Genomic DNA, 23,696 nt, shown 5'->3' on the forward strand with positions numbered 1-23,696 from the left:
CCCTCTCTCTCTCATCCACCCCACTTCCTTTAGACTTTCCTCTTCTCTTCACTATTTCTTCTTGGACTTCCAAAAACAGTTTGCCAGTTTTTAAATATATTCTGTTGCAGATATTCTTTTGTTTTTCTTTTTTTTTTTTTTTCCTGATACTGGGGATTGGACCCCCGGGGGTGCTTAACCACTGAGCAACATCCTCAGCTCTTTCTTGTATTTTTATTTAGAGAAGAAGGTCTTGCCAAGTTGCTCAGGCTGGCTTTGAACGCAGGATCCTTCTGCCTTTGCCTCTTGAGCCTCTGGGATTATAGGCATGCACCACTGTGCCTAGCTGCGGTTATTCTTTTTATGCTTAACTCTTATCTCACTTTGTCTTTAAAATGTTCTGTGTCTTCAAGGTTTCCTCTGTCTTCATAGTCCTTTCTTCCTCCTTTTAAAATAGCTAATTCAGTTTAGGCAGTGAAAAAGATTTCAAAGAATCTTAGAATGTATTGGAAGGGAACTTGACGTCCTTCTGCCACGTTTTCCCACCCATTACAGGAGTTCCTTCTAAAATTTCCTGGACAGACTGCAAGCCTAACTCCTCTGCAGGAACCTTTTTTCTCAGGGGGAAAAAAAAAAAAGTGAGCTTTTTTTTTTTTTTTTTAAACTTCCAATTCTAGATAGTTTTTAATTGTTTAAAAATTATTCTATTCATCCGTAAATGGCCTCTAAAGTCTTGCTGCTTATCTGATGGCATTTTCTCCAGTTCATTAAAAAGAACAATGTTTAGCCAGGCGCAGTGGCCCACACCTGTAATCCCAGTGACTCCAGAGGCTGAGGCAAAAGGATCACAAATTGCAGACCAGTCTGGGGAACTTAGCAAGACCCTGTCTCAAAAGACTGATTAAGTGGTCCTACAAGCCAGACACTGTGCAGCAGGCTTTTATAAAAGAGGCTAAGAATTGTCGCTCAGTGGTGGAGGGCCTCAGGGTTCAATCTCCAGTATCAGGAAAAGGAAAAAAAAAAGAGAGAAAAACAACAACATTTTAATTTGCATTGTCCCCTGGGCTAAAATGAGTCTTAGCATCATCTCATTGTACAGGTTAGAAACTTAAAATTTAAAGATATGATTATTGAATGTCACATGGTGGTAAATAGTGGAGCCAGGAGGGGAACTCATTGTCTGAATCCCAGACCCTCAAGCATAAGCCTGCCCAGCCCCTTCTTATGGACATAGTCTGCATTTTCCCTTAGGATCCAACTACGGAATCTCGCCACCTTTCTAAATCGCGCACTCTGTTCCCTGGAGTGTGTCTGAATGCCCAAGTACTCCAGGAGGGCAGGGAATTAATGTCTGTTCCATCAGAGTCTCCAGCCCCTGGCATAGTACCTGGCATGAATTGTCACCTTGTCAAATGACTGAGTCTCTTCCATAGGTATCATATTCTCCAATTTCATAGAGATAAACTTTAAATTTGCAGAAGCCTCTGTCTTGTAGCCTATCAAATGATCCTTTACCAGATGATTTGCTTTTGGCAGAAGAGACTTCTAGCAAATACAAAGTTGCCGCTTCCAGTCACTTGTAGGTTTTGCCTCTGGTGACAATTTATAATCTGCACTGGAAGGTAGCCACCGCCTTGATGGCATCTTGGAGCATCCCCACTGCAACATTACTGTCTTTCTTTTCTTCTTTGGGCCTCAGCCATGTGTTCCCTGCCCTGTGCCCACCATGGTACTCCCAAGGGGTCAGGGTACACACATGCCTCAACCCACAGCAGAGCTTCTCCTTAGCTTTCCTTTCGAGCCACTTTCATTTATGAAGGTCTCCTCTGATGTCACAGGACAATAGGAAAAATTCCATCCCACCTTCTGACACCTGTAACCCATTGTTCTCATCCTGTGTTAAAATGTTCGGCTCCTGTTTTGCCCTGTTCAGTGCGTGAATGAGGTCTGTCTCACATCATGTGCGTTTTTCTTTCCACTGTATTGTTCCCATCAGTGCATGCATATGTCATTTTTGTTTGTTTGTTTTTAGTTGTAGTTGGACACAATGCCTTTATTTTTTCATTTTTATGTGGTGCTGAGGATCGAACCCGGCACCACACACGTGCCAGGTGAGCACTCTGCCACTGAGGCCGCAGTTCCAGCCCCTGCATATGTCATTTCTATCCTCCTGAAATAAACGACCCCTCTTGAATGCTTACCAACTTCCAGCTACCCCTTCATCTCGGATTTGAGAAGTGAGGTTTCTGTGATTACCCACCACCTCTTGTTTCTTCCCATCCTCTCCCACACCAGTCGCTTTACCAAAACTCTTCTTAACAGTAATTTCTACCTCAGCAAGTCCTAGCTCAACTTTTCTACTCGGTGTCTAATGCTTGCCATGCCGCCTCTTGATTTGCTATTGCCATATATTATTCACTTTATTCCCTGCTTGGCTTATAAAAGATGCTCAATAAACACTTCCGGAGTGAACAGATTTGTTACTGGTCTTCTCCTGCCTTCTCCTTCTCCTATCTCTATAAACTTGGATAAGTTCTCCTCCGAGGGCAGAACTGTGGGAACTTGTCTCTTTTGTACTGAGTGGGTCTTTGTGGTCTGATAAGAAATGTGCTGAGGCTTGATAAAAAATAGTTCAATTTGGCCTAACTGGATTGTTATTTTCCTTTTGCTCAGAAGACATTCAAATTTCCTTAGCAAAATATTAGAATGTTTTGTTTTCTACCACCAGGGTATTGTGAGGTTTGAGAGCCCCGTGGGAGAATCTCACTGAAGAGCTTTTATTGTCACTTCCTCACATGGGGATTATTGGGCCTGTTTTTGTATATTATGAATGCCTCTGCTCTCCCAGTTCTCAGGACATCCTCCTGCCTCTGCCTCCCCTCACTAGTTATCAATCCTCTGGCGAAGGAAGAACTGCTGACTGGCTGCTTTCCCGCAGTGGGTGCACACACTGGCTCTACCCTAGCAGGAGGAGGTTTTGCTGTGAAAGAAGCCTGATATCAGAGGGGCTGGGGCGGGTGAGAAGAGTGCCCACTGGCCACATTCTCTCCTCCCTTTCCTGCTGACTGATGTGCAAAGCTGGGCCCTCTCTCCTTGCAGTCAGGATGTTTCTATGACTGTCCAGGGAAGTGTAAGGACTTGAGTACAGGCTGCCTGAGGTGGGCAGCCAGCCCCCACAGCTCAGTGACTTTAGACACACCACTTTCCAAGTGCCGCTGCCCTATCTTGTTAAATGAGACTGAAAATATATGGAGGGCGGGACTGGTAAATATGAGGTGCCTGGAATTCAAAGCTTGAGAACACCATGAGGCACTGCACATCAGCAGGCTACCACAAGCAAAATTAATCTCATTTTTTTTGTCATTGTTAAAACACAACAGAAAACTCCACTTCTCAATCAACAACAGCAGCAAAACGAAAGGAGACGGGGGATACCAATAAACTATTCTAAAAGCCAGATTTCTGTTTCACTCCGGGGAGTCATTTTTTTCTTTAGTAAACCGGAATGAGAAGCTTAAAAGTTAATCAAGACAGAGGCAGATAGTGTCATTTTAATGTGGCAGCACGAGGAATGGGGACAAGAGTGCATTCTGCTTTAATGCATACTGAATGCAGTGTTTTTGGATCCAGTTAAGGATTGGTTTGTCCTGCCAGCAACGTCTGTAGTTTTTTATTTTAAATATTTATCAGATTACTTTTAACGTAGGTTTTAGATAATCATAATCCTGAGGGAGCCGCCTAAGTGAGCTTGTGCTTTTATTTATTTATTTATTTTTCCTTTTGGCAGCAGGAGAGGAATGAAGGAAGCCAAGCCATCTTGCTAATATAGTAAATGAGGTTTTGTTTGGTTTTGTTTGTTTTCTTATTTATCTGGAGGCAGACACATCCTGAATGAACGTATATCGGGGGAGAATCCCTTCAGCAGGTTCTGAACTCTGCATTTCACTAGTACTGCTGTGCTGGGGCAGCAAGAGCCAGGTAACTGCCTTGCCATGTCCCTAGTTGGGGAGAAGGATTATGAGTACTACTTGCTCATTCATAAGGACAGTGAGGGAAGTGCCTAGGAGGAGGGTCAGGATGCAAAGCAATAAGTCAGAAAAGCTCCCCAGTGGTTTTGGCTCTGGTGACTTTCTATAGCTTGGAACACTCAAAAGAGGGCAGAGGTTTGCAGGGAAGGAGCAAAATGTGGAGCCAGAACAGCAGGATGGAGGAGCGTACCTGTAGCTGCAGAACCCCTGGGGTCTCTTATATCCCCACACTCTCCCTTCCTCCCAAGGCCATGCCTGCCTCTAGATACAGCTAAACCAAAGGACACCCTGCTGCCTTCTGCTTTTCTCTATCCAGCTCAGAGGCAGAGCTGGAAGGGGCCTGGGTAAGGTAGAATGAACTTATTAGTCATTCATGAGCTTCTTGTCACTTGGACCCCAAAATAATATTTCAAGTGCAAATTGTGGTGAAGCCATTTCTTGTACCATTAAGGCTTGAAAATAATTTTATTGGTGTGTTAAGTGCTAAAGATATTAAAATAATGTGCTGCAAAAAAAAGAGGTGCCTGTCATCTTATATATACAATTTTGAAGAATATTATTTATTCCACAATTCTGTCTGAATCCTTACAAATGAAAAAAAAATTGAAACTGTTTGTCTGTTTGAGTGCACTTGAAGCTGAGAACTAGTTGTTCCAACATCTGCTGTACCAAGAGCTCTTCAGGAGATGGGGAATAATTCTAGGTGTTCCTTGACAAATGACATCAAATGTATTCAGTATTTTTTAAGTGAACCTACTGGTTCTGCTATACAATTCTGCCTTGCATTAGTATTTCTTTGCACCTTATTTGTGTTTTAGGCACAGAGCAATGCTAAGGTGTTTGTTAAGTTTTGAATAAACAATTCCCACATATTTGCCTGCATTTGTACCATGATCTCCAGCCAGAACACCAGGAATATTTTGAGTATTGTGTCAAATTTATGAGCAATCTTAACTGCCCTTCCCAAGTTTTTTTATCTGGCATTTATTGGGCCTTTATACTATAAAAGAGTACACTAGGTATTCCACCAAGTAGTCATCATTTTAGTTCAGCTCTGGACATTGTAGTAAGTGCCTACTATGTGCACAGTTGAAGGTTTCATAGAAATAATGACAAAAACTTGGGATTGCTGCTCTCCAAATGCCCTGTGCAGTAAGGTGGAATGCAACTACAGTCTTCCATTGCTTATACTGCTTTTTATATAGTCTTAAGTGGTTGTCCTTTAAGTTCTGCCAGCTTTGATAGATCTGCAGTTAGCTGTGAAAAGAAAGGAAATTCAAAATGTAAGGAACACAGTTTATAAACATATTGTCCCCTCTACTTGTACATTTAAGCTATTAACAAGTGGCATGGTTATTTGATTTAACAAATGTATATAGAATTATTTTTCCTCCTTCACTTTCTGCAGGAAGTGGGTGCTAAACAGTGAATGGCCAAAAGAGTACATTTCAGAACTACAATACCATTAGTGGGGGTCCTTGAGCATATGACTTATACATATAGCATTTTTATAATACATTCCCTGCCACTGGGGCTTAAACAACAACTCTCATAGTGTGTTCAGACCTCTGTCTCCTCATCTTTAAAGTGAGGCTGTTAACCCCTGATTTATTAGTATAGTTTAGTCTCCAATTTCCTGTGGTTCACCTTAGGTTTTGTTATTGTCATTATTATTTTACTTTTTGGTGGCACAAAAGTGGTATGCATTCAGAAGTGGTAGGCATTCAGTAGTCCTTTGTTTCTTCTTCTTTTTTTTTTCCTTACTGTTTTTGCCCCTTTTATTTTTTTATTTGTTCTAATTGGTTATACATGACAATGGGATGCATCTTGACACATTGCACACCAGTGGAGCACAGCTTCTCCTTCCTCTGACTGTACACGGTGCAGAGTCACACTGATAGTTCAACTGTACTTTGAATTTGGAATTATGATCTTTTCCCGGGCTAGCGACATGCAGTACAATCCCTGTCTGGTGATGCTGGGCAGTGACATCAAGTTGCAGCTCCCAGTCCAACCACACGATCACCATGGGACACAACCTGCACTCTAAAGGGCACTGTGTTGCTAAGCTAGGATGGCTCAGTAGGTCAGGTGGATTAAGTGCACTTATGATATTTTCAACTCATGATGGGTTTATCAGGACAGAATCCCATTATGAGAGGAAGAGCATCTGTATTAAAGGGATTGAATTTTAAAGCACGTGAAAGGCATTAGGTCAGTTCTAGGATACCATATGTACCCTAATAAGAAATGGTCATTATTAACAGATAATTTTTAAAGATCATTTTTGTAGAAATCTGTCTAATATACTTTCAGCAGATTTGGCTCACCCCCGCCTCCTTCCCCGCCAAAATGTTACTTTACATTTTCTCCCTTCAAGTTTAAATGTTTCATGATTTTGCTCTAGCACATATTTTAATATGTATTTCAGAGTAAATGTTATCCTTTGCCCAAAGGCTGTTCAATAGAAATTAAATTTTTTTTCAGAAATAAATATTCGGATTATCTGTATTGCCACCGTAATCTTTCTTATTATATGTGATACAGTTGCCTCAGGATACAAGTTTACACAGTTTTAGGAAAAAGCAGTAATATGCAACGTGCAGATACTTGAAATTGATGTTGGTGGAAGAACTAGATGTGGGCCCCATTTATCCCTGGATTGTGGTCTGGTCTGTGTGCCATGCACCAGCACTCACCTCTGGTTTATGCCAGGGCATCAGACCACCTCTTAAGCAGGAGGGTAAGAGAATGAGTGGGAACTCCCAACACAGTGTTTAGGATCTCCAAGAATTGCTCCTAGAGTTTCTCATCATTAAGCTCATTTGAGTTATTGCTGCAGCTAGCAGCTATTCCCGGTCCACCCAGCAAAGGTACCAGCCAAGTCTCAGACCCAAGATAACTAGGTAAATCCTGTGAATGGAATGGACTCATCTGTAGAAAAGGACAGTGGTCCCTTGAATTCCACATTCACAGTTTGGTCTTTGTCTTGCACATTATCACATCTGAACATAGAGCTACATAAAGTTCTGTTCAGGAGAGGAAAAAACTAGGGCAGTGAGATCATTTTGTGTTGGTCTGAATAATGCAGGTGGTCTGATTGGATTTTCATTAGGAATTCCAGTGGCCCTACTTTTTTAATTACTTTTAGTAATCTTCACCATCATATTTCGAAATGACTTTTGGCAGCGGCTGCACACAGCTTCGATTTCTGTAATTCCAGGTAACTGGCAGGGCTCCCCCACATCGATACAGGTTGGTGGCCTTGTAACAATGCATTCCTTACCATAGACAAGGAAGAAAGTTGGCCCAGAAATGTGATTTTTGTGTGTGTGTTTGTTTGTATTTTATTTTAATCATCATAAGTAGGAGGAAAGCTTTTAAGAGAACCCATTACATTTTTTTATAATGGATTTACTTACAAATGAAAGTAAAGCTTGTGAACAGGTTTTCTGAATGACCTTGGAGAGTGATGTTAACCTAAAGAACCCATCAGGGATTGAGATCTGACCTCCTATTTTTCTCCTACCAACTTGTGATTCGATTTCATTTTTAATAGTGGCTTTATTGTTTACTCTAACCCATTTCGCTCACATAACCGTTCACTTTGAAATTCGAAACCACATATTTTCTTTGGAACTCTTATAAAAATGGGGTCACACCAGTGACCTTTTAGCCAGAAACTGCGCAGTCAACCCATTTTGGCAGAAATAGCGCAGGCTCTATCACTTGAGAGTAATGGAATCATTTGAAGACAAAAAGATCATTCAGTTATCGTAAAGCTTGAAATCTAATGATAGTGATTATCAGCGCCAAGTCTTGGACACCAGAGACAGCAGTTAATAAAAACTCATATTTACTGAACAACCCCCATGCTGTCTGTGGTCCACGTTGAGCATTTGCCATGTGTTCTCACAGAACTGGTGTACCAACCCTGTGAGCTACGGGAATCATGCTTATCAGTGCTGCATAAAGAAAGAAACCAAGGTACATGAGCTTGAGTAGCCTGCCCAGGGTCTTAAAGCTGCAAGCGACCAAGCCAGGGAGCCAGTGCAGTTGACCCTGGAGGCAGCTCAGGGGTTGCAGCCACAGAGCAGTCCTCAGAAGCCAAGATGCCAACTCCAAGTCAACAGGCAAGAAGGCAGAAAACTAGAGGCTATTGTGTGGACCCATTTTATTTCCTGGTCTAGATTCATTCAGGGTTAAGTAGAAAGTGTATTTTTCCCCCATGACCCAAGAATTCTTCTTTCTATCCCTGAATAACATTTCAAGAAGGACTGCTTGGCTTTGCAGTTCTTGAATAATTTAGAGTCCTCAGATCGGTTTCAGGTATGGAAGAGTTCTGCCCATGTCAAGATCAAAACTCCAACCTCACATCCAAGTTAAATTAGCTTCTCCCTCTCCCTGTGCATCCTGAGTCATCTTGGAAACCTCTGTGAAGGAGGGGACTTAGTCAACCTCGTTTGTCCCTCTTCTCTCTCTTCATCTTCTCTCCCACTCATTATTAGGTGTCTCTTCCAACTTCTCACAGGCAGGCCTTGTGTGGGTGTTATGTGCAGGGTTTAGGTAGAGTGTAAAGCAGAAAGTGACAATCTCCTGTCCTCGACTCTTGCTTCTGAGTCTGATGTTCCCTGGGTGTGGTACATTTCAGGGCTGATTTCTCTTTGGGAGCCTCTGAGTTCCCTGGAGGAAGGGAAAATGTTCCTCTCCCCTAACTGGTAGGTGCTGAGCCTTCCTCTCATGCAGGTCTTCAGGATGGCATCCCCCTGCTTGCTTCCTTTGGGGAAGCTCCTGTGATGACGACTCAGACCACCGGTCCACTGATACCAGAGGGCCCATGAACCCCTCCCCCTGTCTCACTTGGAAGTGCAGCTTCCACTGCCCACATGTTGTTTGGATAGTCCAGGACATACTGTGCCTTCGAACTCTCAGACTCCAGAGATAAGCTGTTCTCCATACTCCTGAGCACCAAAAGATCTGTATCCATCTCCCTGACTGGTCCTGCTATTATAAACCCCCACCTGACGCTTTTCTAAGGCTTAATTGTTCTGGAAAGTAGGCTGTCTTTACCCACCTGATTTCATGCAAGAACTTTGTGGGTAGCAGACTGTACCAGGTCCCATGTTAGATATGCTCGATCCATACACACCCAATTATGTCCAAATAATTTTCCCACAATGATCAGAATACCTGTGCACGTTTTGTGCTGGTGTACCACCATGCCTCAGAGCTCCATGTGGGGGAAGTCAGGGTAGACATTGCTCTGTCCATATGCGTAAAACTTTAGAAGGTAAAAAAAAGTTGGCCTCCCTGGCACCTATCTCTACACTCATCCCAATATTTGCTTCCCATTATCTGGAATATGTGTCAAAGGTGGGGGGATGACTTGACCTTCTTGTGGAAAATTAAAATATCTGACTAAAATAATATAATGGAAACCTAAGGGAGAGGAATGTTTAATTAACGTTGAAAGACCTACTCTAACCAACTGAAATAATAAGCTTAAAAAAAAAAACAACTGGAATACTATAATCAAAAGTTAGAATGTTATTAGGAAAAGTCCGTGGTTTGAAAAAATATACAGAGCGATCGTATTGCTGGCGAGATTATTTTATTTTACTTGTAGCTAGGCGCTGATGGCTGATGACTGATGGCAACACTTAGGTCCGAAAGAAGATTCAACCATCAGAATTACAGATGGCGAGGGACTCACTAATGGAGATAAGAAAGACGACAACATATCATTCAGTAATTGGAAAAGTACAGGTCCTGAAAGGGTGGTAGTTTTGACTTGACATTTCCAGACAATTGACCTTCTGATTTCTTTTCTGCACAGTTTATAGTGTGCAAATTCATTTTTTTTTTTGTGATACACTCGTCTTACTCCTCTATTTTCATTTTTTCTGCTCTCCTTTACTTTTGCCTTCTTTACAAATTATTCTCACAGTATAAAACGGATTAATAAAGGTAATGGGCTGGAAAGGGGAAGAGGTTGAAAAGCCTGGCGTACCTTATTAATTGAAATGGATAAATTAGGAAGTGGAATGGTATCCCTTCCTTTAACTCACAGAAATGATCCTCATTTTGTAAATACACTTTAAATGTATAAGCACAGTACTATTAACTATTTGTGGTACATGTCAAAGGGGACACATTTCATGAAATCCTATTGGTTAGAAGCCTCCCCAGCAGACGGAGGGCAGATGTGAATGACTGCAGCTGGTTTGGAGGGCTGTCCTGGTTTTGTTTGGCTTGTGCCTGGGGGTGGGGGTGGGGGTGGGGGACAAAGAATTAGGGGGAAGAGGACCCTGTGTACTTCCCACAGTTTGCTTCATAAAAGTGAAACCAGAAGCCCAGACCATTCTCAGCACAGACCTCCTCACCCTCACATTCTGTCTCCAAGATCAGCAACTCATACTCCTCTTACAACCATCCATCTTCTCTTCATCCCAGAGACACCCTCTGGAAGGGGCTGATGTGAATGAAAAGTGTTTGCTTGCTCTAATTTACCCCGTCAAAAATCCTAAAGAGGGAAGTACAGTTGTCTCTTGTTATCCACAGGGATTTGGTTCCCAGATGCCTCCAGGATGCCAAAATTCATGATGTTCAAGTCCCTTATATAAAATGGTCTAGTATTTATTTGCATAAACATAAGCACATCCGTCTGTATCCTTTAAATCATCTCCAGAGTAATTGTAATACATAACGTGAATACTGTGTGACCTTCTGACTTCTCAGGGAATACTGACAAGAAAAACAAATTTGCTCATTTTAGCACAGGTCCTCACTGCATGGCCCAGGAACAAGAGGCTTAGAGGGGCCAAGGAGGTGTAAAGTGGAGGAGGATACATCAGGGATCACACTTCTGCATTTGACAGGTTTCAGAAAGAGAATCCTGGCATGTAGCAAATTCATATTTTTTTTTTTGGAAAATTTTTGAAAAAAATTTTTTTCAAAGATTTTCCATCCACACTTGATTGAATCTTCAGATTTGGGATGACAGACGAGGAGAGCTAAGTAGTACGTTTAGTCTTCCCATTTTCCAGATGGGGAGTCTGAGGCACAGAAAGATGAGGCAACTTGGCCGAGGCTACTCATCCATTACTGGGTAGAGCCAGGATTCCAATCTATGGACAGAGCCACATTGGGAGACACTCAGAGCCCAGTGGCTACCTCCCTCCGAACAGCTTTGGCCCCCACCTTCTGTAGTCACACTTGCTGTCCTCTCTTCCTGTCCCCACACTAGGTGGGCATTTAAAAATGTGACCCTGTCTCTAATATCTAATATCACTAATACTTAACATTTAGTGCCTTCCATTAAAATTCAAGCCTCCTGCCCCTCTCTCCCCATAGCCATTTTCTCCCTCTTGTTCTCTAGAACTTGCATTGGCCATGGGGTCTTTTTTAAGTGGTTTTTAATATACCATGAACTTAATTAAGGGCTGCCTTGATGGCTGATGCCTTTGCCTTCTGCCTTTGTTAGAGTTTGTACCCTCTGCACCACCCCTTCATCTTCAAGCCCTTTACAATAATCCCATCACATTTACCATCTTCACTATTCAATTAATATTTGCCAGGTGTATTTTCCAAAATTGTGACTTTTCTAATTCTTTTACATACCATACACATAGTTGTTCAGTTAATAAGTTCTGATTGGTCAATTGATCACAGCCTGTATTCAGTAAGTAGTCTTACATTTTGAGTACATTTCTCTTATATCGATGAACTCAAAAGTTTACACTGTCGTGGAAACCAATCTGACTTCTGTTCTTAAATGGGAAAAGCTAAGGATGTAGATATGGAGAGTGAGCCCTAGTCATATTGGAATCTCATGCCTAAAGTTGTAAAGATAGACGTTACTGGCCAAATGATATTTGTTATACTCTATGTGTGTACAAATATGTAACAACATATCCCACCATATGTACGACTACAATGCACCAATAAAAATATGCGAAAAGTCATAGAGACAAAAATAATTGGGGCAAAGAAACTTGGGAGAGCCGAAGTACAAAATGTAACCAGAGATACTCTGACCAAAAAGACAATATGTATATATAGACAATATGTATATATAGGGTAGACAGATATTTGTTCCAGAGGCCATTTTTATATGCATTTTAAAACTTTTGTGGTCTAACATGTGGGAAACGAAAGGAATCCGTTATTCTAGAATCTTATTAACTTCAAAGGTAAATTGCTTTTTTTTTTTCCTGTGTACCCCCAAAACCTTCCAGCTCACCAGATTTCAAGGCATTTGTTTTTGTAGATAAGGAAATCAAGACGTTAGGTGACTTAAGAGTTGAATTAGTCAGGCTTGCTCTTTAAAGCAGTCTCACCCTTTGCTCTGCCATAACACACAGGAGAAATGACCCATTTTCACATACTTAGAAACCTCCGTGGGTGTGCTCGTTTCCCACGGTCCTTGCTCTAACTTCACTGGCTTTCTTTCCTACTTAAAAACTTAGAAACTAATTTTCTTTTCACTTACCAAAAGCACTATATAAAGGAGAAGTAACAAAACAGCAGACCAGTTTTGGCCCACAGTGTTTTTCCGTACTGAATTTTAAAACCAGGAGAGTTTATTCAGCATTCTGGATTTGCTTCCGAGCAACAGTGAGCCACGTTCCCATGACAGCCCTTAGCTGGGGTCCCCTTTACTCATGCCAGGCGCTCAAGTTTCCATCATCTGCCTGACCTTATGGGCATCAAGGATTACAGGCACTGCCTGGATTATAGGATCATCGGCTTTAACATTTTTCAAATAATGTGCATGGAGGATCATTTTCTATCCCTGAACACCTCCAGGGTTGCAAATGTTCCCCAGTGTTTCACATCAGCTGAGGGTCCTGGTCTCTACCGGCCTGCCTCTGTAAGCATTGAGCAAATCGGAAATTAGAAGAATTCAAGCCACTTCAGTTTAAAAACTTCAGATGGCTCTTTTGGTAAATAGACTCCTAACTCTCGTAAGAGACAAGAAGCCTTTGCCCATTCCCTCAGTGCTTAAGGCATTTCAGTTCTAATAGGGTGCTTGCCAGTCCCGGCGTGGGCTTCCTCTCCTTTCCCCTTGCTACTCCAAGGCAACAGTGTCTCTTGGGATCTGGTAAAACGTGCAGAATTTAGGATTTCACCCAAATCCATTGAATCAGACTTTGCATTCTCAGATCCCTGGGCCAGGCATGTTGAAGTTTCAGAAGTACCACTGGAGGGAGTAGTGAGAGATACCATTTCTCCTCCTCATCCTGTACCTCTGTCCCAGGCTAGCCTTTGGTGGCATAAACTCTCCCACCAAGACTAGGATTCATGTGACACCCTGCAGCCCCACCATCATCCCTAGGCCAGATCGCCCTGATCTAGCAGGCCATTTTGTGTCTCTGCTTCACCAAGATTTTTCCCCCAATCTTTTTTTTCCTTCAATGACATTTCCAAATGGATATTACCCATTGGAGTAGAATGTAGCCAACGTGGTTTGTGAGTAGAAGTTTCTCTCTCCCTGGGGCTTGTGTTCTGTCTCCCGCACCAGAAGACAGGGATCAAACAGTGCTGCACAGGGGGCTGGTTCAGTGGTAGAGCATGTGTTTGGCATGCACAAGACCTGGGGTTCTATCTTGAGCACCATGGGAAGCAGGACTATATAGTTACTTTTGTTTATGGAATTTTATGAGCCCAGATCAAATTTTCTTTCCCCGAAACAACATGAAGCCCCTCTGACCCAGCGGTGGACTCAACCGCTCCCATCAGTACCGAGCCACATGGAGGTGGGTGGGGGAGTATTGTGTAAGACAATCAGAGGTCATGTACTACATATGCTAAGGCATTCACTGGTGGAGTTGATAAATACCCATTTGTATACCCACTGGGTCATCCACATTTGACTGGCCTTCTCTAATATACCTGATCTACACCACGTCCTTTCTTTCTATAGAGTCTATACTGCAAAACTCAAGAATAATTTTCCAGGCTTATACATCTCTGTCCTGCCAACATTGTTCTCCCATTAAGAGTAAAAGAACAGAAGCTAAGGATTAGGCAGATGTTAAGAGAAAGAGCAACTTAAGACCTTTATTCTTTTGAAGTAGATTTGGTTTGATGGCATTTAGAGTAGAAAACTTTATGTAATGGTTATTATTCTATGATAGCACCAAAAGTTTCTACAGATTTTTCTTTTGTACTTGAACCTTCCAATAAGATGTTTTTCCATTGCAGTGTTAAAAATTATTAAGGAAATTGGCAGTGGCAGAGGAAGAAAAGAGAGGAGTGGAACAAAAAGGAAATGAAGTGTGAAGTGGTTACAAATAATTGCTGTTTCAAACATAACCCTTTCACACTGGTTTTATGTCTAGTAATTGCTTCCTAAGCTTGGTGGCTGTGGGAGGACATGGAGGGAGCCATCCCAGGGGTATCAGTCTCATGAATAAAGAAAGTAATGTGAGAGAGAGACAAGGGGGTTTGGAAGGAATGCTTCTAGTAGACAGACTGGTATTCCTCAGCCTTGTGAGTTGAGAGTAATGATTTTTATTTAATCTTGCAAGGGGGTACTGAAACCCACCTTAACAGTTAGACAGACAGGCATGCAAGAAAGCCTGGCCTGTTGATGATGGTAACGGTTGGGGCCTGTGGACCTAGTAGGATGGAATTAGAAAAGATGATGGTAAGAAAAGAACAGTCTGGCAAGAGCTTCAGTGCCCGTGGATGTTACTTTATAGCCACAAATCAATCATTTTTCAAAGAGTGTTTCTACAAGAATAGCAAAGGCAGGAACCATAGAAAAGCCCAGTCATTCACCAGTATTCCAATGTGCCATTTTGAAATTGGAAATAACTCCCATATCTCAGCTGCTTAAGGCCATGTGATTTTAGAATTTGAAAGGATTGTAATAATTTCATCCAACTAAAACATGCCTCAGGAGAAGGGACATAAGCTCTGTCTCCCACCACCCACTAAACCACATTGGCATATGCTAAAAGTTGACTTGGTCCTTGGCACAAAGCTGATGAGTCCCCCCCCCCATCTCTGGCTCTGCTTCACTCTGCCCCTAAAGCTTTTGGCACTGTCCCCTCTGAAGGCATTTTGGAAGCTCCAAAGGTAATCAGTGGTTACAGTACTATAGGGGCAGAAAACACACTGATCCCTCTCCTGCCCATAAGGGTCATAGAAAAGACAGGTTAACAAGAGAAAAATCTAACAAACTATTTGACCATAATTTTATGTGGCACTGGAGACTTGAAATTGAAGAAGCAAAGACTCAGGGTGAACTGTTGTATTTTATGCTTAGGTTAGATGAAGTGAAGCACGGGCAGCCACACAGAAACATGATTGGACAAAAAGAGTATGATGTAATAGTAACAGGCTAGGTAGGCCCAGCAAGGCCTGTCTGTTCAGATATTTCCTGGCCTCTCTATGTAGCATTTCCCATCTGGAATTGGGGTCTTAAGACCTATCGTCAAGCAGGTAGCTCAAATAATTTCGTTATGACTACTGTTATTCAGGCAGAGTTATAGTAAGATTTTGAGATTTTATGGTTGCTTGAGGAAAAAGGGGTTCTGGGGTTCTGGTCTCTATAACCTGCCTTGGGAAGAATTCTAATTTTTAATGACTTGACTTGGAGAAGGATGAGGAGTGAGAAACAATACAGAAGGTCAGAGAGACTGTTACTTCTGAGGCCTTCATTAGGGTATCTTCTTCTGAGTCCCAACATGACATGCTGCCAAGCAGCTGCATGGCCTGTGCTGCAGACAACCCTCTCCCAAGTGTCCTGAGTGTGATCTGCAGGGTTGCCTCCCAGCCCAGGCTTTGATGCCTGCCTCTAGTCCCCTGGGCTCAGGGGTAGGGGATTAAGATTGTGTTTTCATCCCCAGGAGGACCCCAGAGTCACCTTCCAGTGCAGTGGACTCAGGGTGGTAGATGAGACCCAGAAACTCTATAAAGGAATTTGGGTCCCTCTGGCAGTTTTATCCAAAATATACATTCAAGGAAACAATCTCATTTAATCTTCATGGGAGGTGGTGGTTTTTAAAATTAAATTGAGGTATCAAAATAGAACTGCACAATTAAAGGAAATCATTATGTAGGAATTGCCTTGGGGTTTCTCAAATATTGCATAGGAAAATATTTTTATTAGAACAAATCCCTTTGCAGATGACTAAAATTGTCTCCAATAAAACATGATGGATTCTATTTACAGATGAAGAGTTTCAGAAGATTATGAAGCTCCTGTCTTCATGTTCTTACTGAAAGGCAATTTTAGAGCAATATCACCTTATGCATTTTTTAAATCTAGTTCTTTGACATGTTAGTTGAATAGACTATTTTCTTAATATTCCTAATTATAACCAAAGATGCTGATAAGGTCGGTAACTAGTTGCTTTGGGATGCCCGGTGATTGGCAAATGGTCTATGCCTGCGGCAATAGGAAATGAGAATTGTCCCAGGGGTAAATGTTACATTGTATTGTTTATGTGAAATAGAAAGCTCATAAAGTTGTGTCAGCAGTATTAAAAAGTCTCAGATTGTAGTGAGTTTTTTTGTTCTGGTTTGATTTTCATTTTTGGTTTTGCTAATCAAGTTTTTCAGAAAGCCATGTATAAGCCCTGTGAATGCTTAAAATATTATACAAATTTTCTATAACTTAAATTCAATTATTTAGGAATGATTGGCACTTTAAGATTTCAAATATTCTAGGGGATTTGGGAATACATGTGCCACAAAGAAATTTTTGACTTCTGCTCATTTAAGTGTGAGAAATTATGGAGCATTAATAGTCATTCTCAAATTTTTCAATACCAGAAGTTAAGCTTGGGTTTGACAAGATGAACTTCATACCCATTTTTGATTTCAAGAAAATGTTTGTCAAATGTATTGATTGCCCAAGTAAGGTAACTGACACAGGTTGCCTTTTTCTTCAACTTTTTTTTTTTTTTTTTTTTGTATTTCTTGTCAATTCCATTTCTCGCCCATCTTTTCAGTTTCTGAAGAATTAAAGAAGTGATTGTCTCAAGTGTGACAGATTAGTCACAAGTTTTGCTTCATTGCAAAAGAGATGTATTATAAACCACCCCTATTGCAACCTAAAGCAGATAAGGAATTCTTAGGAAGCCAGAAGCATTTAATGAGCCAGGGAAGAGAACCGGGCTTGGCTGAACCCTCCCCTTCTCCATTCACTAGTATTTCCTGGGTTTTGCTCTAAGTAATGCCAACCGGGCGTGTTCAGGAGGCGGTCCTCACCAATGGGGAGGCAGCTAGAAGAGTTCGCGCGTGGGAAACCTCAGCCCCTTTTTCTTTCTTGTAAACCCGCCCGCATCTGGCCGCCCGTGCGCGTCGGGCGCAGACTCGGATGCTGTCCATTTCATCCTCCCGGCGCGGTTAACCGGGAATTGCCTCCGGGAGCCGGCTTACCGAGGGGACCCTCAGGCTGGCGGGCCGGCGGGGGCGGAGGCGCTGCGGGGTTCCTCTGTTGCTAGAGCCGTGATGTCACCCGCCCCTCCTAACCCGCGGTTGGTTGTTTTGTGTTTCAGCTCTGCCTGCAGTTGAGCACAAAGACCTGGAGGAGACTCCCACAGCCTTCAGGGAGAAGAAAGGAGGCAGCAGCGACTCCGATTAAAAGGAACTTGTGGCTTGTGGCCTTTTTGTTGTTGTGCAGGGGGCCTCCTGGAAGGGGAGAGAAAGTGCATTAAAGCCACATTGGCGGTTAATGAGCTGTGAGATGAGGCGCTGCTGTCGCTGCTGCTGCTGCTGCTGCTGCTGCTGACACTGATTCCAGGATCCCTCAGCTGCCCTTTGTGCTTCATGTACATGTGTCTATTCAGGCCGGCCGGAGGCGCCCAGAAGAGAATCCACCACGGCTGCCGGGGAAAGACCGCCCACCATGCCCACGGAGACGCTACAGACAGGTAGCATGGTGAAGCCGGTCAGTCCCGCCGGCACCTTCACGTCGGCAGTGCCCCTGCGCATCCTGAACAAAGGGCCAGACTACTTCCGCAGGCAGGCCGAACCCAACCCCAAGAGGCTGAGCGCCGTGGAGAGGCTGGAAGCCGACAAGGCCAAGTATGTCAAGAGCCAGGAGGTGATCAATGCCAAGCAGGAGCCCGTGAAGCCCGCAGTGCTGGCCAAGCCCCCCGTGTGCCCGGCGGCCAAGCGCGCGCTGGGCAGCCCCACTCTCAAGGTGTTCGGCAACCACGCCAAAACCGAGAGCGGGGTGCAGCGCGAGAACCTCAAGCTTGAGATCCTCAAGAACATCATCAACAGCTCCGAGGGCTCCAGCTCGGGCTCGGGACACAAGCACAGCTCCCGAAACTGGCCGCCACACCGGTCTGACGCCACCACCGACCTGCACCGCCACTCCTTCGCCGAGTCCCTGAAGGTCTACCCCACGCCCGGCCGAGGCAGCCCACAGGAAAGCAGTTCGCACGTGAGCAGGAGACTGCTGGAACAGTCGGCCGAGTCCTTCCTCCACGTCTCGCACAGCTCCTCGGACATCCGCAAGGTGACCAGCGTGAAGCCCCTCAAAGCAATCCCCTGCAGTAGCTCTGCCCCTCCTCTGCCTCCCAAGCCCAAGGTCGCCGCCATGAAGTCACCCGAAGCAGATCCCGTGGAACCAGCTTGTGGCGTCAGCCGAAGACCCTCCCTCCAGCGGTCTAAGTCAGACTTGAGTGACAGGTATTTCCGAGTGGATGCAGACGTGGAGAGGTTCTTCAACTACTGTGGACTGGACCCCGAAGAGCTGGAAAACCTCGGCATGGAAAACTTTGCAAGGGCTAATTCTGACATCATCTCCCTCAACTTCCGCAGCGCAAGCATGATCAGCTCAGACTGTGAACAGTCTCAGGACAGTAACAGTGACCTTAGAAATGATGACAGTGCCAATGACCGGGTGCCCTATGGCATTTCTGCCATCGAAAGAAACGCTAGGATCATCAAGTGGTTATATAGCATCAAACAAGCTAGAGAGTCGCAGAAGGTGTCCCACGTGTAAGAGACACTGTGCGTGGAAAGGAGGGAGGGGCGGGTCTGTCTGTGCATACGCAGTTGTGAAGGTCGTGAGGTCTCCTTGAAGTGTTGTGAGCTTCTCCACTCTTTGTGTTGCTTGTTGTGCAATGTTTTCAAGTTGCATGCCTGTCAACATGGCGACTGGCCTGGCTTCCTCCTCACCATCGCTGCAGAGCCTGCCTGGACATCCATCTGCCAAAAGTTTCAGGCCAGAATCTACTTAGGGCTTTGCTCTTTAGCAAAACTGTTTACACACACACACACACAAAAAAAAAAAAAAAAAAAATGGTATACAATTTCTTCAATATTTATGTGGTTCTTGTGTTTTTATATCCCGCGCTATTGTGTCTTAATTAAAAGTTTTATCAACTGGCTTTTAAGTTGAGAGCAGAATGTTTTTGAAATAAAAAGCCACTTTGCCTACATGTGAGACCATAACAGTGAGCAAATCAATGAGTTTTGCTACCAAACAGATAGTGACTGACTGAAAATAGAACCAGGCTGGGTTTTCTGTGGAATACAGTGGTAAGCCTGATGTTAGTCGTTTACATGTTGAAACTTCGCTTGCCACTTAGTGGAGCGGTCAGTAGGTCATCAGTGCTACTTTGTGATTCCGAGTCAGTGTGTCCATGTTAATGGTTCTGTGTAATACTGACCCCAAGGAAGACAATCAGATATGACCAAGGATGGTTAAATCTAAGAGTTTGGAGATTTGGGGGTTTTGTTGATGTTGTTTAGATTGGAATACTTCAGAAATGTCTAGTATTGATCTTTCAACAGATATGACCACCCTAAAGCTGAATGCCTTTATTAAAAAATTGTTTTATGTTCTGGGTTTTTGTTGTTGTTTTGGTTTTGGTTAAGAACTACTAATTCCATGCTGTTTCTCTTCCTCTCTTTGTTGCTGTTTTACTTGGGGGAGAGGAGAGGAACTTGTGTAGGTTGAGCTATCCGAAGACATGAACAGAAAACGGAAATACCAGCCATATCAGTATAGAGCCTCCCATTCAAAAGTGAATACATTTGATGACTGAACCATATCTGAGCAATGTGATTCTGTTGTCTTGCAATATGTTATTCTCCCAGGCTGTGGATCTTTGTTACAGTTCTAGGAACCTGTCAAAACCCAATACTCTGTAACTTTTCCACCCTGTGGTCTCTAGTGCTGCCTCACCTTGTCCCCTTTTCCCCTAATAACCTGTCCTCCAGGTGGTTTAGTTAGCTGTCAACCAGCTAACGATTTGGTGCGGTAGCAGAGAGGTAACCATGCGGTGGTCTGTCATTGCTCTAGTCATGCTCAGAAGTTCTCAGCTGCAGCACCCTAGACTTCATCAGCTAATGGGAAACTTTCTGGTGTAAATGCTGTAAGACTTTGTACATACTTCACTTGTTATGAAATCTTTAAGAAAAAGAAAAAAAAAGTTCCACTAATAAATAGCTCTCTGGTGCAGGCAATAATGGTGGTCGGTCGTTTCTTTGTTCTTTCTTTTTCTCCCTCTATGAATGACTGGGCCAGGAGGGTATTGTGGATAGATAGTCTTAAAGAAACATTCCATTAAATTTTTATCACCATATCTCAACTATTCTGAACAGCAGCACCCTTCATTGTAGCTGTAGCAGCATGTTTTTGCAAAAAATAAATAAATAAATAAATAGTTACATCAAGATCCTTGAATTATGCTGCTGCCTCTTTCCTTAATTCACACTTCTTTTATTTTTATCTTTTCTTTAAACATCAGGATTTTCACATCTTCCACAAGACTCTTCAGTTGTAAATATTCATGAGTTCTTACTATTGCGGCATACCTTTAAAATGGCTAGCCCTGTTTTTGTTGGTACCAGCCCAGCATCCGCTATGCATTTCTCCACTCATTCCCCTTTTAATATGTCACTTCTTGAGTGACTCCCTTTTCGGGCATCATGGTTGCCACTAGACTTCCATGACCAATAACACAGTCTCTCCCTTGAGGAATTTCAATCCTCACATTTAGCACTCTTTTTAGTGGGTGTGCCTTATCTCATATTATTTGCACTTCAAATTTTCAATGAATATTTATTGGATCAAAGAATTTGAAGATAAACATTTCTTCCAAGGTTCCACACAACTTACAAATATAAAAGAAGGCAAAATTTAAAATGTAATTTTCAGAAAAAAATGGTAAGTATTTCCAATTAGTGTTGATTTTTAAAAAAAGCAATTTTGGTTTCTTGACTCATTGTACCGGTTTTGAATTCTCTCTGATTGTCTTTCCAGAAGAAACATTAAAATGTTTCTAAAGAACCCAGCTATGAATGTTGGTGAATGTACAATGCACTCAAGGTTATAGAATAAAAATAAGTTTTCTTAAAAGAAAATTCTAACAATAAAAGTTTCCTTCCTTCACCATTTATGTAGAAATGTGGCCTTTTAAAAAACACTTGGCTTAGCATTTGCATATCTATCTCCTTTTAGAGCTACTGAAATACTAAAAATAGATGTTATTTTCCTAAGGAAACCATTTTGGGGGAGATGAGCACTTCTTACCTAATTTAATATCACTGCTTATGCTATTTTAATCCAGGATTGTATTTGAATTTTACTGTCTTTCAATAACAATGTGTGATCTGTATTCATACAGGTCTATAAATCTTCCCACTATAATTCAGTCTAATCCTCTGTGGCCTTATTTGTACAATAGACAACTGTTAGGCTTTTAGTTCCTAAGAAAGATGAGAGCTCATTATTTTCTTTTTGTTCTTAAACTTTCTATAAAGGACGGTTTCAAATGCTTAATATTAAATTCTAAGAATGAGACACTTCCTAATTGTGAAGTGCTTATTCTTCTAGTTCATGAAAAGTATTATGTGTTCATGCACACATGTGTATAAGATTGTAGTATTGGTATAAATATAGTTTCATCATATAGTCCACATTTTTTCCTACACCATGCAGCATTAAATGTGATTGCACTAAATGGCTCTGGATACTAGCTGCTGCTTTCTGAATTCTACCAAATCCTAACACCGTCTTTCCATATCTATCCCCTCTGCCATTGCCTTAATTCAGGCTTTCACCATCTCTTATTTGGTCTGCTGTTGCTAGAACTTTCTAAGTGGAAGTCCCCCTTACTACCCTCCCAACCAGTCTCTTCCTCATCCCATCTCATGCCACAGATAACAAAATGAATTCTAGTCACATCACTCCTCTGTAAAAAAAAAAAAAAAAAAAAAAAAATCTGGCTTGAATAAGTTGCTGATACGATAAATAAGGATTTATTTTTCTCAACAGAACAGAGAATGAATCACCCAAGAGCCCCAAGGCTCTGACCAAAGGGAAGTGTCTCAATAAGAACATATTACCATTGCATTTATGATCTATGATATTAAAAAAAAACACCCCAAAAGTCAGAAACTTAAAACCATAATCATTGGTGATCCCAGTATGCAAAGATCAGGAACCCTGGCGTGACTTAGCCAAGTGTCTCATGAGGCAGAGACCAGAGGCAACGGGGCCTGCATCATGTTTTGTGGGCTGAAGGACACTCCCTCAAAGGTGGTTCACATGATATTAACAAGACTCCTCCATTCCTCACAATATGTACCTCTCCCTAGGTGTTGCCTGGGAGTCCCTTTTAACATCTGGTTCTCCCAGAGAGAAGAGCCAAGGAGAAAGCCATAGTGCCTTTTACAATCCAGCGTCCTGAGTCACATACCTCTGTCACATTCAGCTCATTAGAGTGGTTCACCAAACACAGCCCACACAGGGAAGGGAGCAAAGCCCCATATTTTAGAGAGGAGTATCAAAGAAGTGGTGAACGTATTTTGAAACCTCTACTGCTGTTGAGGTTTTGTAGCTCATCATTCCGCGAGAAATGCTTTCTCCTCCTTCCTTGACCTCAAAGACACTTGCTCTTTCAAGACCACACAGCAATCATTCAGTCAAAATTTTTGGAGCTTCTATGTTGTCTTATCCTGTTAGCTTGTAATTTTTGTCACGGTCATGCCAACCTAAATGATGCCTTTGTATGAAATTTTAAAATGCATATCTTCCTCATAATATTTTATTCCCTGCAAGGGAAAAAAACCCTGTTGTAATAAACATAAATCCCCTGACTGATGTGAACCACAGTCCTGGAATTGGACAGCATTCAACAAGCAGCCCAGAGTATACAAAAAATGCTTAAATGTTTAATAAGTGTTTACTGATTTTAATTTTTTTTTTTTTTTTTTTTTTTTTTTGGTTTGGTGGTCGTTTACTTTGGGTTCAGTATCCCTTATCCAAAAATGCTTAGGATCAGAAATATTTCAAATTTGGGTGTTTTTTTTTTTCTTTCAGATTTTGGAACATTTGCAAAGACTTTACTCGTTGAACATCCCTAATCAAAAACTATGATATCTGTGATATTCCATAGTCTGAAACTTTTGGAGCTTCATGTTGGTTTCAGATTTGGTAGCATTTCAGATTTTTTAATTAGAATGCTCAGCCTGAGTGACATTTATGCCCTGAACTAAACTATAAATCTTACCAGAGAGAGCCCTAAGTAGTAGGGATGTCCCCACTTTATAAGTAAAGACACTAAGAAACTCGGTTCCATGGAGATTAAGCCCCTTAACCAGAGGAAGTAAGTGTTGAAATGAGACTTGAACTCATCTCTGTGATTCCAGCTCTGCCTTTCCCACAGCCCTGTTTAAGTCCAGGGAGACAGAGTTTGTTCTTAACACAAG

At 42.3% G+C, this 23,696-nt stretch overlaps 1 protein-coding gene across 3 annotated transcripts in view; it reads left to right on the forward strand.

Annotated features, from left to right (window-relative positions):
* The window catches only part of Fam110b (family with sequence similarity 110 member B), a 161,494-nt gene that overhangs the window by 130,816 nt on the left and 6,982 nt on the right, over positions 1-23,696 (forward strand). For 2 of the 3 annotated variants that reach the window (XM_076835649.1, XM_076835650.1), the window contains one exon: positions 17,522-21,211. The exons of the other annotated variant lie outside the window; for it this stretch is intronic. In XM_076835649.1, the coding sequence (XP_076691764.1) occupies positions 17,872-18,978 (1,107 nt within the window). In that variant the 5' untranslated portion in view covers positions 17,522-17,871 and the 3' untranslated portion in view covers positions 18,979-21,211. Of the gene's footprint in view, positions 1-17,521; positions 21,212-23,696 lie in introns of those variants that run through there. 3 annotated transcript variants of the gene reach the window in all.

Source organism: Callospermophilus lateralis, chromosome 16, assembly GCF_048772815.1.
Source record: "Callospermophilus lateralis isolate mCalLat2 chromosome 16, mCalLat2.hap1, whole genome shotgun sequence".
NCBI lineage: Eukaryota > Metazoa > Chordata > Mammalia > Rodentia > Sciuridae > Callospermophilus > Callospermophilus lateralis.